Below are 15,119 nucleotides of genomic sequence, written 5' to 3'. Positions count from 1 at the left end.
GTTTAGCTCTTTGCAATTTATTGAGTAGACTGTCGACAGTCGTTTATCCCCTTTTTGCTATGTTTCATCTAAAACAAACTTGTCGCCTTGGTCTGTAGCACTGAATACAAATGCATAATGATAGGAGCACTCGCTGTTGCTACCAGTACACGGTTATAGTATTGCTCCAGATCTGAGCAAAGCAACAATATTATTTTATATTAGTTTTAGATAAATGTAGCAAAAAAGGCATGAACAACTGTCAGTCTATTTATTGAGTTACAAACAAGGATTTGACATATCTTATTTCACATCGATTTTTCAATTAGGATAAAATTGTTTTATAAATTTTAATTCCCCAAATAAATACCCAATCCTCATCCATATGGCCACTTTAAAGCCAAGTTCGGATTAGGATTAAAATGTTGGTGTGGAAAACAGTTGTCCGACAGAGTGTATAGCAAACACTTATCTAGAACAAAAGACTTGATCTTATGTAATCTTTATGGCTCCACAGATAAGATATTCCCTGATGTGAGAACCTGGAACTGAAACCCTAGCCTTTAAGATAAAATTTCGTTATTGTCTAAACGAAAGTTTTCTTCTACAGACCTTTGAATTCACTCTATCTATCAAGATTCAATAGAGTGAAGATTTAGGCTCTGTTAAGGGTTAACCTCATATATATATATATATTATAATCAACTATTTTCAACTTTTTGGTGGACTTAGGATACCTCATCTTAGATAAACAGAGATGTGACGATGTTGACACACGTGGCTTCCAATACATCTTCTCCTTCCTAGCTCCAATGGAGGATAGTTTCTCCATCATCAACAAAGTTTCCTTGAAATCGAGTATCGTTTGGTGGTAGCAATGCTAGACATACTGGCAGCTCTGCTGCTTCATCAGGTGTCTTTGTTCCTTTAAAGTCCGTTAGGGCAGTATTTGTATATCCTGGACAGCACTAAAATAACAATGGTATACGTACCAGAATGAAGGATGTTAATTATTTTATGATAATTCACCATGGTTTAGTCTCAGTACTTATACACTGTGGACACAATTTCTTTCTACTAAGCATATGTGCAGATAAGACTCAGTAGCCTATAAGACAATCTTCCAGTATCCTTAATTTACATGTGTTATTTTTTTTTTTTACATATTTATATTACAGCGCATTGCAGATTACTGTTCACTCACTCTATTTGATACAACTACGTAGAAAGCAACAAGAGACCACAAATTGTACACATCATTAAAATAGCAAGATTACAATTTCTTGCTACATTTAGTCAGAATGAAATAAATAAATTACGCATACTGCAACTAGAAGCAGATACGCAGACACGAATATTCTGATGTCTGCATGGTGGGATGTTGGTAAGTTCATCATTCATTTATACAGAATGTAGTCTAGTTCCTGAAGACCATATTCCGATTTGACACTACGATATCTTCACACATTACGTCTAGTCAATGTCGTTACTCTAGACGTTAATTGTGGTTCAACCCCATGCTGAGTGAAGCGCAAACACGAATGTCAGTAGTAATCCATCACAAATTGACAGGCTGTCATCATCGTTCATTAATATTCATTGGTACAGCTGGACTGATATAATATGCAAATATCCAACCAAACTCCACCTCCAATTTGCTTAAACTAAAATGATGTGGGGACGCGACAACATCATCATGTTTATACGAATGAGGTAGGGCCAGGGAGCACAGAATTCTCTGCGAGAGTAACAACATTGACTAGACATAATGTGTTAAGATAACGTAGTGCAAAATCAGAACTAGACTGTACAAAATGTAACATGAAAGTATTCATTCAATCTTGCTATCTTACAGTGTAACGTGTAGGTTTTGTATTGGATTCTATAGATTTATTTCTAACACAAAAAGTGAACAATAACTTGCATTGTGCAGTAATTCTATAATTGATTTGCATATTTCAATCTACTTTTTGTGATCATCTCAGTAAACATGAAATCTGAAGGTACAATTGTGTGTGTATGTGTGTGTGTGTGTGTGTGTGTGTGCAAGCATGCGTGCATGCATGTGTGCATGCATGTGTGTTTGTATATATGTGTGCACATACAAGAACTAAGTGAGTTCAAATATCTTTGATCACATTTTCAGTCTTCTTGCAGTCAAGAGAAATGCTAAGTAAATGTATTTTTAAGATAATTTTTTCAAAATTCTACAATTAACACGGTACTAAAATGAAAGGAGTCACGTTTAAGTCATTTGATGTGATGTCTTACATATTCAAAACTCTAGCAATTCACTTACACAGTTAATTAGGATATCTTCTCTTGGGTCATTCTGGAAGTCTCGTCCACCTATCCCTGTGAGTACAACAATTCCAGTCTTTGTTATGGAATATGAACGATATGTTTCATCTGGCCAGCCTTGCTCTATATGTTGCTCAGCACGAACATCTCTGAAATATATAAATACACAGTGACTCAATTTCAATTGTGTTCAATATCCCACATACATGCATGGATGCATACATACATACATACATACATACATACATACATACATACACACACACACACATACACACATACATACATACATACATACATACATACATACATACATACATACATACAGACATACAGACATACATACATACATACATACATGCATACATACATACATACATACATACATACATACATACATACATACATACATACAGATATACAGAGACAGACTGACATACACACAGACAGACATACATACATACACACAGACATACATACACACAGACAGACATACATACATACATACACACATACAATAAGACATGCAGACAGACAGACAGACATGACATGACAGCAACAACAACTCAAACAATTATGATGTTGTGTTTCCATCATGACAATTACCTTAGATATAGCTCCATTAGAGATACTAGTTCTGGTCCTGTTATTGTTGGTGATCTAAACTTTGAGGCAAGCTCAGCTGGCATTAGCTCCATCATCTTCATTCCAGATTTACCTGCTACTTCAACAATTCTAAAAAAAGAAAGGGGAATTAATATCCTTCGAAAAGAACTGGGACCCTAGCGTAAAGCCATTACAGATAGGAAGAACAGTTTTATATTCAAGTCTTTTCAAGTTGATGTCAGTTTCCACATCCACTGTTTCTTGTGAGACTTCAAAATTTTCGTGATTTTATTTATTTTTTCTTGAATACATAAAAAAAAAGTTTAGAGTTGGCATGAAAAACTAGGTGGAGTTGGGGAACCAGAACCTAATAATTTTTTTTAAGGCCTTTGGAGCAATTACATGTACTCATCTCACCTGCCATGAGGTTTTATTATCGGTGACAATGTTTGGTATACATTGTATCTACCATAGAAGTTAATGGTCATTGTCTCTTCAGCTTGTTGAATAAAAGGCACAGTAGTGCCTCGCTGCGGACAAAATTTGGAAAAAAAATGGAAAAGGTTGGTTAATCAGATGATATGTGTAAAATCATGCTTTTTAGATAACATTCTGGAAATGTGGAGGCTAAAATCATAATCATGGTTATTTATTGTAATGGAAGCAAATTACTTGTCAGATTATTCTGACCGTTTCCAATTTGTCCCTCTGTCACACCTACAATTTCCACAATATCGTTATTTGGTCCGCCATCTTGTAATCACATCAATCATGGTCCAAGGCATGATTACTATGGTTACCAATCATGATTTGTGATTTGTATATTTCAAAACCTTAAATCATGATTGTGATTGCTGAATCATGATTATGATTGTTAAATCGAACACAACCTATATAATTTTGTTAAATATGCAATAGGGAACTTGCAAACCAGCCATGTTGAATGTTGCATCATGGGAAATGTGATAATATAATCAATTAGTATTGTAAACAATGTTGATACATTGTTTGTAACAACAAATAGTCAATTCATAGTTACCCCGACAATTGTGGGAGGTTAATTTTATCAGTCGCTCCAGATTAGGTATTACAATAATAACCACAGATAATCCCATAGTCCTTTACATCCGAGCATGCTCAGTCTGGATTGCAAGGTGTCGTATAGAATATTAAAGGGGAACACCACTCAAGAAAATGAAAATCTGTATTGTAAATTTTGGGTTTTGCTGTCATTTAATAATTTTACATCACTTGTATTATGTGCGAATGTCGAAAAAGATCAGCTTGAAACTTGTTTCTAGAGTTCACGGTTCTGTGCAGGACCAAGCACTTATAGACACTGCTTTATGAGAGTCAGCAGGCATGCATTTTCAATAGTTGAACATACATATTCATGTCTCCTCCTAAATTGTAGGTGGTGTAAAATTATGAAATGACTCTCGCAACCCAAGTTTCTACAAAAAGGGCATTCGCCTTTAAATACAATTAATTTACATAAAATTTACATACAAGGTACATTATTCCGACATTGTCAACCAATACATCCAGGCCACCATAAGTGTCTTGTAGGTATTTCTTCATTTCATCGATACTTTCTTGAGACGTAACATCTAATTGGTGAAATTTGGGATGTAAACCTTCTTTTTCTAAATCCATCACAGCCTGTTTTCCCTTTTCTACATCTCTAGCTGTAAGATATACGACGCCATCAAATTTCTTGCACAGCGCCCTCACTATGGCAAAACCAATACCACGGTTGGCACCTGTCACCTTCAATGAATGGAAAAGACAACAAGTCATGTGACGTCACAGACCAATTTTGATCTATAATCTTGATTCAATGTTTTTATATATTAGGAACATTTTCAATTAGTCTATCATCAAAACAATGGGTTTCTGAATTCTTTTTTTTCTTTTTTTCTTTTTGTTTATATTTTTTTTTATTTTACCCGACAGAAACACAACAGATAAGGAAAAATGTCAAGACAGAAAAAAGCAATAACAGAATCCTACATCTCAAAATATTCTACAACCCCCCCCCCCCCCACTTTGTAATATGTAAGTCCCTCCTGTCTTTTGAAATAGCAATTTTTTCCTCAATCTTGTATGTACAATGTATATTTTAGATATGTCTTAAAAGCTTCAATTCATGGGATTGTATTACTATATTTGCATTTCAAAATAAAATAGTGTACCATGAGAAATATAAAGTTATTAAGTAAAGTAACATCTTCCAAAATGCCTAGTGTACAAAAAAGTACATTCAGAGGCAAATGAGTATGTGTTATTGAAAAATACCACTTTTTAACAGAGTCCCAAAACTGGCTAATAAAAGTACAATCCCCCCAAAAATATGAAAGTAAATCCTCCTCAACCTCATCACAAAAAGAACATAATGGCTTCTGAATTCTGCACTGTAATATTTTTAAGAAGGCACTCTTTGTTCTAAGGGGCGAGATTAATTGTTCAATGTATGGTAAAAAAAATGAATTCTTTTTACTTTTGGGGTGAGGGGGTTTGAGCCACTTTAAGTCTCATCCTACAAAATGGATTTCATTTTTAATGGATGTTTTGTACCCCTTCATACAGATATTGTATTTAAAAAATGTCAAATTGAGAAATGAAAGAATTTTTGCTATAGAGGAAATGCGTGGCTTTAGAAATAATTAAAGTTGTCAACAAAAGAACTATTCTTTACTCATCACATACTGGCTTTATATTCATAGCACTACATACTACAACATACTGGCTTTGTATTCATAGCACTACATACTACTACTTACTAGCTTTATATTCATAGCACTACATACTACTACATACTGACTTGAAATTGATTGAGTGGTTTGAAGCAATTTTCAATTTTGGCCAATTTAGTTGGGGGGAGGGGGGAGGGGGGTGTCTAAGGTCTAAGTATAAGAATTTAGTTTTTTATCCTACATTGAACTATTGATCTCACCCCTAAGTATGTAAGTTTTCAACAATCTGTTACTTATTTTTTAATTCAGGTATTATGTCTCATTCTCATATCATTTTTATATCTTTATCTGAAATTATCAGTTACATTGTACATAATAATGAATGTTGGGGTATTGATTGGGTGTCTATAGTCTAGTTCCTGACGGACCGTATACAATACTACACTTCTACTGTCTAGTCAAGCCTGTGACTCTCGCACATAATTCTGTGCTCCCTCCTACAGCGTTCATATAAAAGTGATGACGTTGTCGAGTCCCCACATGATTTTAGTTTAAACAGACTGGAGGTGGAGTCCTGGTTGGACATTCATGGACATTATAAGTCAAACAGCTGTATCAAATGAATATTAATGAGAGATGATGACAGCTCGTCAATTTGTGATGCACATGACAACTGACATGTGCTGTTCGTGCTTTGCTCATCATGGGGTTGCCTCAAAATTAACGCCTTGAGTCATGGACTTGACTAGACAGTATATAGTGTGAAGTTAATGTAGGACGGAACGCGGTCCGTCAGGAACTAGACTAGGGTGTATACCTATAATAGACCTTGGTAAACAAATAAATACAGGAATAAATAAACAAATTAAAAGAGGTTTTCTTTTGAAATAACGTGATATTAGCATATGTTGACTTACTTCTGGTTGCAAGTATAGACCAGTTTTTTGCCATACCTTTCTGAATATTTTAGCTGTTTTTGTTGCTGATCCTTCAACCTGACAGCCAGCTGAGGATAATACTATGATCTTGGAAGAATATTTATCTATATTTTTATGCCAAGTACATCATTTTTACAGAAAACAGCACTGAAACTTTGAACCATAACTTTTTCTTGACAAGCTGATAAAAAGTCACAATACTGTAGAAATCCAGAAATTCATTTTAGACTTTTAAATATTTGCAGCTGATGGTCTTCTTTCACTATGAGAATTCTCCCGTACCCCCCCCCCATATTGAATGGTTTACCCCTTTAGACAATTAAGATGGACATGGGATTTTTGACAAGAGCTCTGGTGAAAGCCGTCAACGTGTTCATCACTGTCCAATCTGATGTGGTGAAAGTGCCGTTTCTTTGCCGTGGTGATCACCAGAACAAAACTAGTTATACACAAAATGCTTGAAATAGAGGTATTAATACCTCTATTTCAAGCATTTTGCCATCGTAGAGGCATGGCAGTCGGTCACAACTGATCTACCCTGCATGAGCTTATGGGCTTTGCCTAGTTATGATATTTTGTCCCTATACCAAATTTGAATGAGATCTGTTCAGGCACGTCTGCATATGGCTTTCAACATGAAAAAAATAATAACAAAACGACCGTGTGGCGGCCATATTGGATCGTATCACAAGATAAATTGACGTGCATATGTATGGCATAGTGTGTTATCCTTGTACCAAGTTTGAGAGAAATCGGTCTGAACAGTCATTTCCCAAAAAAGGCTCCAGACGCACGTACGCGTACGGACGGACGGACGGACTTACGGAGCCAAATCGCTCCCCCCCCCCCCCCCTTCGTCTGGCGAGGACTTAAACAAAGACACATAGCCGCTTTCACCACATCAGATTCATCACTGGACATCATGCCAGAGTACATTAGAATTGCTCTCAGCCCACTGGCCTATGCTTTACTGAAGTACCATATGGTATATGTGTATGTGTATCAATTTTAACCAAGTAGGAAATGCATATCAGAAACTATCCCTATTCATATTCCACTATTTCAGATGTACTTTCAATGATTACTATTCACTCTAACACTAACAGTGCACTGGGAGAAGGCGTGTCGAAACCCCGTAGCGTATAAATCCAGAGCTAACTGTGGACCAACTCTGAAACGTGGTGTCCTATTGTTTTGAAAACATTCAAGTCAAGTTTATGGCTGAAATCTATCTACAAACAAATTAGTCTGACTGTCACAATGGCCCTCACACACTAGCCTGGCCAGAGCCGTAAGGGTGACGCTAAACGAAACACAGGGGTGGTAGCGAATAAGCTATTGAAACGCGAGATGGCCAGTACTGAGTACAGTGCATAAAATGCCACACCTGAGCTGATCATGATCCGATCACGGACTTACCAGTGCTACACGTTTGTCCATTGCATCCAATCTCTCGGGTTTATGTTTTCAGTGATCAAACGCTTCGTGAACACACACTCTGTCTGCACTTGCGCCCACACTCGCGTATGTACACGTGTTCAGGATATATATATAGATTCAAGGTCAAGTCACTATTGATATCTTTGACCCCGGTGAGAAGATGTACATCCGGGCGTCATGGTTCTCGTCTGTGGCGTAAGGTCCTGGAGATCACCGGAAGACCCACAAGCATGTTTTCTACTACATGTTAATCCTTACATCAAAATGATCAATACGTCGAATTCGTATAAAACACAGTAGTCCAGTTGCCAGAGGTGGTTTTGGGGGTTAACCTTGCAATGTGAGATATATCATATAATATTTTTTTGCAGATTCCACCTCAGAAAGGTGTCCTGTTAGCTTATCGCGAGAAAACCGAAATACCATGTATTGCTATGGGTAAACACATGTTTTGGTAGGCTTAATACTTACTGCCTATAAAAACATGTCAAAGTTACTTAAAAGTCATATTTACATGTTACACACTGTGTATTATGAATAATCAGATTATCTGAATATAATGCCCTGTAATAGGTATTATGTTAATTAGTTTGAAAAACATCTCTTTGATAATATACAAAATTAATAATAATAAAATTTATGACGTAATCAGCAGAAATCAGTAGTTCTCGGCCTTCAAAGGTGGTCAAATGATGGACATACACGATCTACAGGACTACAAAATATGCTGGTCTCTAAGCGTGTTAACCCTAGCCTAGATCCTTAGCACTTGCGGATTTCTGCGGAGGGACGTTAGTTAAATCCGTACCCAGGATCTAGGCCATGGCTATATTCCCCTTCTCATACTCTTTACATGTTTTCGTTATTCGTACCAGGAACTTTTTTTTTTATCGAGATTTTATTTCAAAGGAAAAGTCCGATCAAATGGCATTGCATTTAATTTCTCATGATAAATTAAATGTTTGACGAATGATTTTTGAGAGAGGGTTGTCTTGGGAAGAATTGAAGGAATATATAAAAGTCCCAATCCAGATAGAGATACAGACACACAGACAGAGACGCACAGACACACACACACACACACAGACAGACACATACACACACGCACGCACGCACGCACGCACGCACACACACACACACACACACACACATACATACATACATACATACATACATACATACATACATACATACATACATACATACATACATATACATGTATCTGTCATCATTTTATAATCAGCAAGTAGTTAGGAAAGTCCGCTCAATTATTTTGTCTAGTACTCATGTTTTATCTACAGAGTTCGACATACTTCCCTCTGGTCGTCGTTTTAGATGCCCGGCTTGCAGGTCAAACCTCCCAAGTTGTCATTCATTCCCACCGCTGTGCGGCTTATGAATGATTCGTAAACTTTTTGAGTGATGATGATCGTCTTAGGGACCGGACAGAATTTACGGCAGGGGGTGGGCCTGGGGAGAAATTATCTCTGACTTTGTTTTTTTCCTGGCCCCCCCCCCCCCATCCACTGTGACCAAAATTTGACAGTCCCCCCTTTCAAAAGTATAAAAATTGCATGCCCCCCCCCCCAAAAAAAAGAGAAAAAAAGTGCACAATATCCTGCCCCTTACAATAACTAAAAAGAGTACAATTTTTTTTGTTACTGTAGCACAACTGTAATATTTCTTTTGGTACTACTATTATGTTACTATTTCAGCCCAAACAACTTAGTAGTTGTAGAGGAAGTTTTTTAGGAAAAAAAAAAAACCATTTTGACTATACATGTAATCATACACATGTGGTATAATCTTGTTTATTTCCCAACTAGACACCATAAGTAGTCATCACTTAATACCAAGGCATTTGATGTGGTGGTTTTAACTGTCATTCACTGATACATACACAGAAACACAGACACAGAGTAAACACACATTCACATGCGTGATTTGTGAAAAACTGTAGTGGGGACATTTGTGGGGAGTATCTAAGGACATCACATCACCTACATAGTGTATTCAAATATCTATTTATACTCATAACACAATAACTATCTAATGTCAGACATTTGTGATGTCATGAAGTGCTAGCAAACTAAGGATTTTATGCACACTGAGGTCTAACAAATATAGCTTTCACTTTCCTACACCAAATGCATTACCAATACACATGTAAATGTAAGACATTTGTGACTTCATGGAAGTGCAAAGAAATTCAGAATGTTGTGGAATACTTAGATGTAATCAATATGCTTTCAGTTCCAAAACCATACATATTTAAACCTATAGTGTCAGGCATTTGTGTCTTCATGATGGGGACAGCAAATTCAGAATTGTATTCAATACACTGTACAGTGATCAGATGAGTATTACTCACAGTTTTCTAAACCATTCAGCTTGAAGTGCAGTGTCAATGATGAATAGCCTTTGCAATACAATCCCTTTATTCATAATCTTGAATTTATATAAAGGCAAGTTTCCATGATCCAGCCAGTCTACCTGATCTAGTTTGAACAATAAGGGAACCATCCTGGTCTTTTTGATGGCTAGACTAATTTCATTCGCTGTCACTCTCACTGTCACTGTCACTGTCACTAGTACTTGATGTATCGGTGTCACTATCACTACGAATTTCTTCTAAAACAATATCTCCTTCTTCACTGTCACACAGTTCCTCTTCACTTTCATCACTTGTGTTCTTTTCAATCACTGACTTCTGTTGCTCTCTTGAAGTTCTTCTTAACACATCACATGTAACAGCTTTCAACTTGTCATCCTTCCTACCATGTATGTATTAGTTGCTGATATTTCAAGTACTTGTCTAATTCAGCAACCTGAAGAGAGCTTAACTTTCCATGCACAACTAAGTCAAGCCAATTATAGTCCTGGTACGGCTTGATTTTCTTCTCCTTTTTCTGACTTAACCTTGTACGCATTCTCATTTCTTGAACATTCTTTAGGTTTTGTAGGTGTTGAACATATGCTTCAATATGTTTGCAATCAACATAAAATAATTTTGAAAATTCTTCCACCTATTATTTGGTTGTCAATTCACCCTTTCTGAATTTCCTTGTGATATTTGACCTGGGTTGCAACTTGCCAGTCATCTGCCTCTCTCTGCTTTCCTTCACTGTCAACAGTTGGACACTTATGAACTGGAAGATAGTGCATTGGACTGTCCGGGTCTGGTACAGGTTGTGGAATTCTTACCATCTCTGGTCCCAACCATGTATATTGACTAGAGTATTCATATACCTCTCCATTTCTTTAGTGCAAAGTCACTGATGAAAAAACACTTAACACCACGCAGACATCTAAATGCTTTACAATATTTAGTACAGATAGATGCATTTGATGATGCTGAGGAGGGAAATAGTTTAATTTCACTGGTTTTAGATAGAAAGAAAGAAAGACAAGTCTTGCCTCACATCTTCAGACTCTAGTGAGTGTGAGAGTGAAACTCAAGAATAGTGTCAAGGAAAGAAATAAAACACCTATCTAAATTAATCTGGCCAGACGTTTTTGTATTTACATTTTTCACCAAAAGGTCACTTTTTAATCACATAAGTTAAAGGTCCTATGCTATTATATATATATATATATATATATATATATATATATATATATATATATATATATATATATATATATATATATATATAGGTATATGAATACTCTAGTCAATATACATGGTTGGGACCAGAGATGGTAAGAATTCCACAACCTGTACCATATATATATATATATATATATATATATATATATATATATATATATATATATATATATATATATATATATATATATATATATATATTTATATACATATACATATGTATCCTTGATGGTAATTACACACTGAACCTGTTTCCACAGTGCTAAAATGTATGTATGTATGTATGTATGTATGTATGTATGTATGTATGTATGTATACATATGTGCGTGCGTGTGTGTGTGTGTGTGTGTGAACAACTTGGAGTATATAAGAGTAATTCAGGGTGTATCAAATTAATCTTGAGTAGTGTTTTTATGCTTCACTAAATAGGTACATACAAACGTACACACTTCCATTTTAATACATAAATGAAAGTGTAGACATTCAATATTAAAGGCGATATCAAGTGCTATCTCATGCAATGCTAAATTTTCTAACATATTAATTTTTTTCAATGACAAAATATTTCGCGGCCCCCCCTTTCAAACCATGAGAATTTTCATGGCCCCCCCCCCCTTCAAGCCTCCCATTTTTTTCATGGCCCCCCCAATTTCTCCCCAGGCCCCCCCCCCTGCCGTAAATTCTGTCCGGTCCCTTAGTATCGTTCTGTGTCTCTGTATATATTGTTTTGTATATTTGTTTGTATTTTTTGATATATTGATGTATTGTATTTGCCACACCTTTAATTGCCCATGTCTGGGATGAATAAAGTTCTATTGAATTGAATTGAATTGAATATACACATACACATGCACATACATATACACGTACACATACACATACAGACGTACACATACATATACACATACACATACCATACACATACACATACACATACACATACACATACATACACACATACACATACACATACACATACACATACACATAATTATATACATATAAACAGAGTCGAGTGTTGACTTTCAGCTCTGACTTTAATACACTATTGGTTAAAGGTGGGAACACAAGTATTTCTTTAAGTGATATCCTGTTCCTGTGCAGCAAATACATCGTCGTAAACCACAGCCTCTTTTACGGCATCTTCTATGCCGCACCGATGAGTAGGAATTCGCTACATACAGGTCATCAACGACTTGGGTATAAAATATTGTCGAAGATCTTTTTACCATGAGTTTGATTCAATGACAATATCATTATAGTCATATCGTCCTGCTACTTATTTAGCTCGTACATCTGCATGTATGTAATATCCGATTCCCTTGCAACGAATTACTGCGACGTTATAAAACAAAACTGATACCTTTTACTACGCGAAAAACAACACGAAATATCGACACGCCAATCAGAATGCGATATTCGTTCCACGTGACGTACTGAGATTGTTGATTTGTTATGCGAAATGTTCGAATATTCGACATTTTCCTTGACAACTCACATGGCTTCTATAAAAGGGACGCAGACGCAATAATCAGTCATTTGTTCTACGATCGCCGAACGGTCAACATCGCTCGTCTGCTTACTCTTTCTTAGGTAACGATGAAGTGCAGGACATCTGCCGCATCTTTACACAGCTAGTCCGCCATGTCATGCCATGCGCCACCATTTTGCTAAGTATTATACTTTTGTTTTTATGCATGTTATATTGAGGGTCAAAAACTACTCCTTTTTATGGAAAAATAACACGAAATATCGGCACACAATCACATAATGATATTCATGACACGTGACGTACTGGGATTGTTTATATGAGCGAAATGTTCGAATATTCTACATTTTCCTTGACAACTCGCGGCTTTCATAAAAACGGAAGCAGACGCACCAACAAAATCATCTGTTCCACGACCACCAACTGGGGAACATCGCCCGCTTACTTATCAGTCGCATGTTTATAAAACGATCGTCCATGTCATGATACGTGTCACCGTTTTGTTGAGTTCAAGGTTTATTTTACTTTTGTTGTTACGTACGTTATAACAAACGTATTATAATGATACCAAAGGACGTACGTGCTCAAAACACAAGGCACAATTTGCATAAAAAAATAAGCCCGATTACTAAGGCCTACAAAGCTAAACATTTTATTTTCTTCGGGCAAAAAGTAAACATAAGAATCCTTCGGGTCATGGTCACGTGGGTAGCTGAGTGTCTAACGGTTAAGTAGTGGACTGATCGAGGTAGGGGTCTGTACATTGAGCGACAGGGGAGAGAGTCATACGACCCTAGTGCCGTTAGTAGGTCATGTCCAGGGTCAATAACGACCCACCCCTCCGCTTCTGTTGGTACGCTCGGTGAAGCTCTATCATGTAAATGCCCGGCATGATAGTAATACCCCAGAACCGCCTAGAAGGATTCGACAGAAATATTAATATTTGGACAATATTTAGACATATACGAAAAAGTATGACTTAATGTGTCTCTATGGAGATCGTACTTTGGTAACATTATAACTCAAATCTATCCATCTCTCCGTTCATTTATCCACAATTTTTTCTATCTCGATACCTCGTCGTTCATCACTACAGTCATGTTTCCATCGATTCATCCATCCACCCACCCACCCAATCAGGATTTGTATCTTCCATTATATTACATAAGGCATGTTATTGCACAACAAATTGGCTACATTATATAGCATGAATGTTCGAAGATGCTGGGTGACGCTGGACGCTGGACTCGGAAATTTATTCAACTTAGCAAACATTTTACCATCTCTGCAAAATGTATTTTCAACAGGAAATTGTATTATCAGTCCTTATACTTCAGTCATGTGTACATATTGTTTCTTTTGTTTTTCCATAATTCATTCAAATTTATTACTGACGATTGAGATACTTTGGATATCGTGTCGTTTACAGGAGACACATAGCATTGTGCTGTTAAAATTTGAAAAGTTTTGATAACATTATATAAATAAGATCATCCAGTGTATGTATGTATGTATGTATGTATGTATGTGTGTGTGTGTGCGTGCGTGCGTGCGTGCGTGCGTGTGTGTGTGCGTGCGTGTATATGTGCATGTTCGTTCTTGTATTACAAAAAGTCAGGACGACCGTTCACAGTCTACTGTACGTGTGCTGGTTGAGTTTGGATGAGCGTTGCGACAGGTCATACAGTCACTGACTTATAAAATTATCAGAAATCTCCATTTGTTCATTTTCATATATACTTAGAATCTGTATCATAGAAATATGCACACGTAGCTTCCAACTTATTCACCATCCTATCTCCAATGAAGGATAGTTTCTCCATCATCAACAAAGTTTCCTTGAAATCGAGTATCATTTGGTGGTAGCAATGCTAGACATACTGGCAGCTCTGCTGCTTCATCAGGTGTCTTCATTCCTTGAAACCTCGTCATGGCAGTCTGGGTAACGCCTGGACAGAACTAAAATGACAACAGTGTAAAGTGAAAAGTAAAATATTTTATTTATGGCAATTTGGACAATATGGGATCATCCTAATAGTTTGGATATGTTCATGTAGAT

At 36.5% G+C, this 15,119-nt stretch overlaps 2 protein-coding genes across 2 annotated transcripts in view; both read right to left on the bottom strand.

Moving 5' to 3' along the window:
• Positions 1-782: 782 nt before the first annotated feature.
• Positions 783-7,960, bottom strand: LOC144447153 (carbonyl reductase [NADPH] 1-like). Its single transcript, XM_078137058.1, has 6 exons — positions 7,940-7,960; positions 4,392-4,656; positions 3,304-3,412; positions 2,887-3,015; positions 2,279-2,429; positions 783-947 (listed from the first exon to the last, which is right to left on the bottom strand). The coding sequence occupies exons 1-6, from the start codon at positions 7,958-7,960 to the stop codon at positions 783-785; spliced, it is 840 nt and encodes a 279-aa protein (XP_077993184.1).
• A 6,894-nt stretch (positions 7,961-14,854) lies between these two features.
• LOC144447152 (carbonyl reductase [NADPH] 1-like) overlaps positions 14,855-15,119 on the bottom strand; it is a 7,529-nt gene continuing 7,264 nt past the window's right edge. Inside the window, exon 6 of the mRNA XM_078137057.1 lies at positions 14,855-15,019. Within this exon, the coding sequence (XP_077993183.1) occupies positions 14,855-15,019 (165 nt within the window). The remainder of the gene's footprint in view (positions 15,020-15,119) is intronic.

The sequence above is a fragment of the Glandiceps talaboti genome, chromosome 16, assembly GCF_964340395.1.
Source record: "Glandiceps talaboti chromosome 16, keGlaTala1.1, whole genome shotgun sequence".
Classification (NCBI taxonomy): domain Eukaryota; kingdom Metazoa; phylum Hemichordata; class Enteropneusta; family Spengelidae; genus Glandiceps; species Glandiceps talaboti.
Note: the sequence above shows the minus strand (reverse complement) of the source record. Positions and strands in the feature narration are given on the sequence as shown.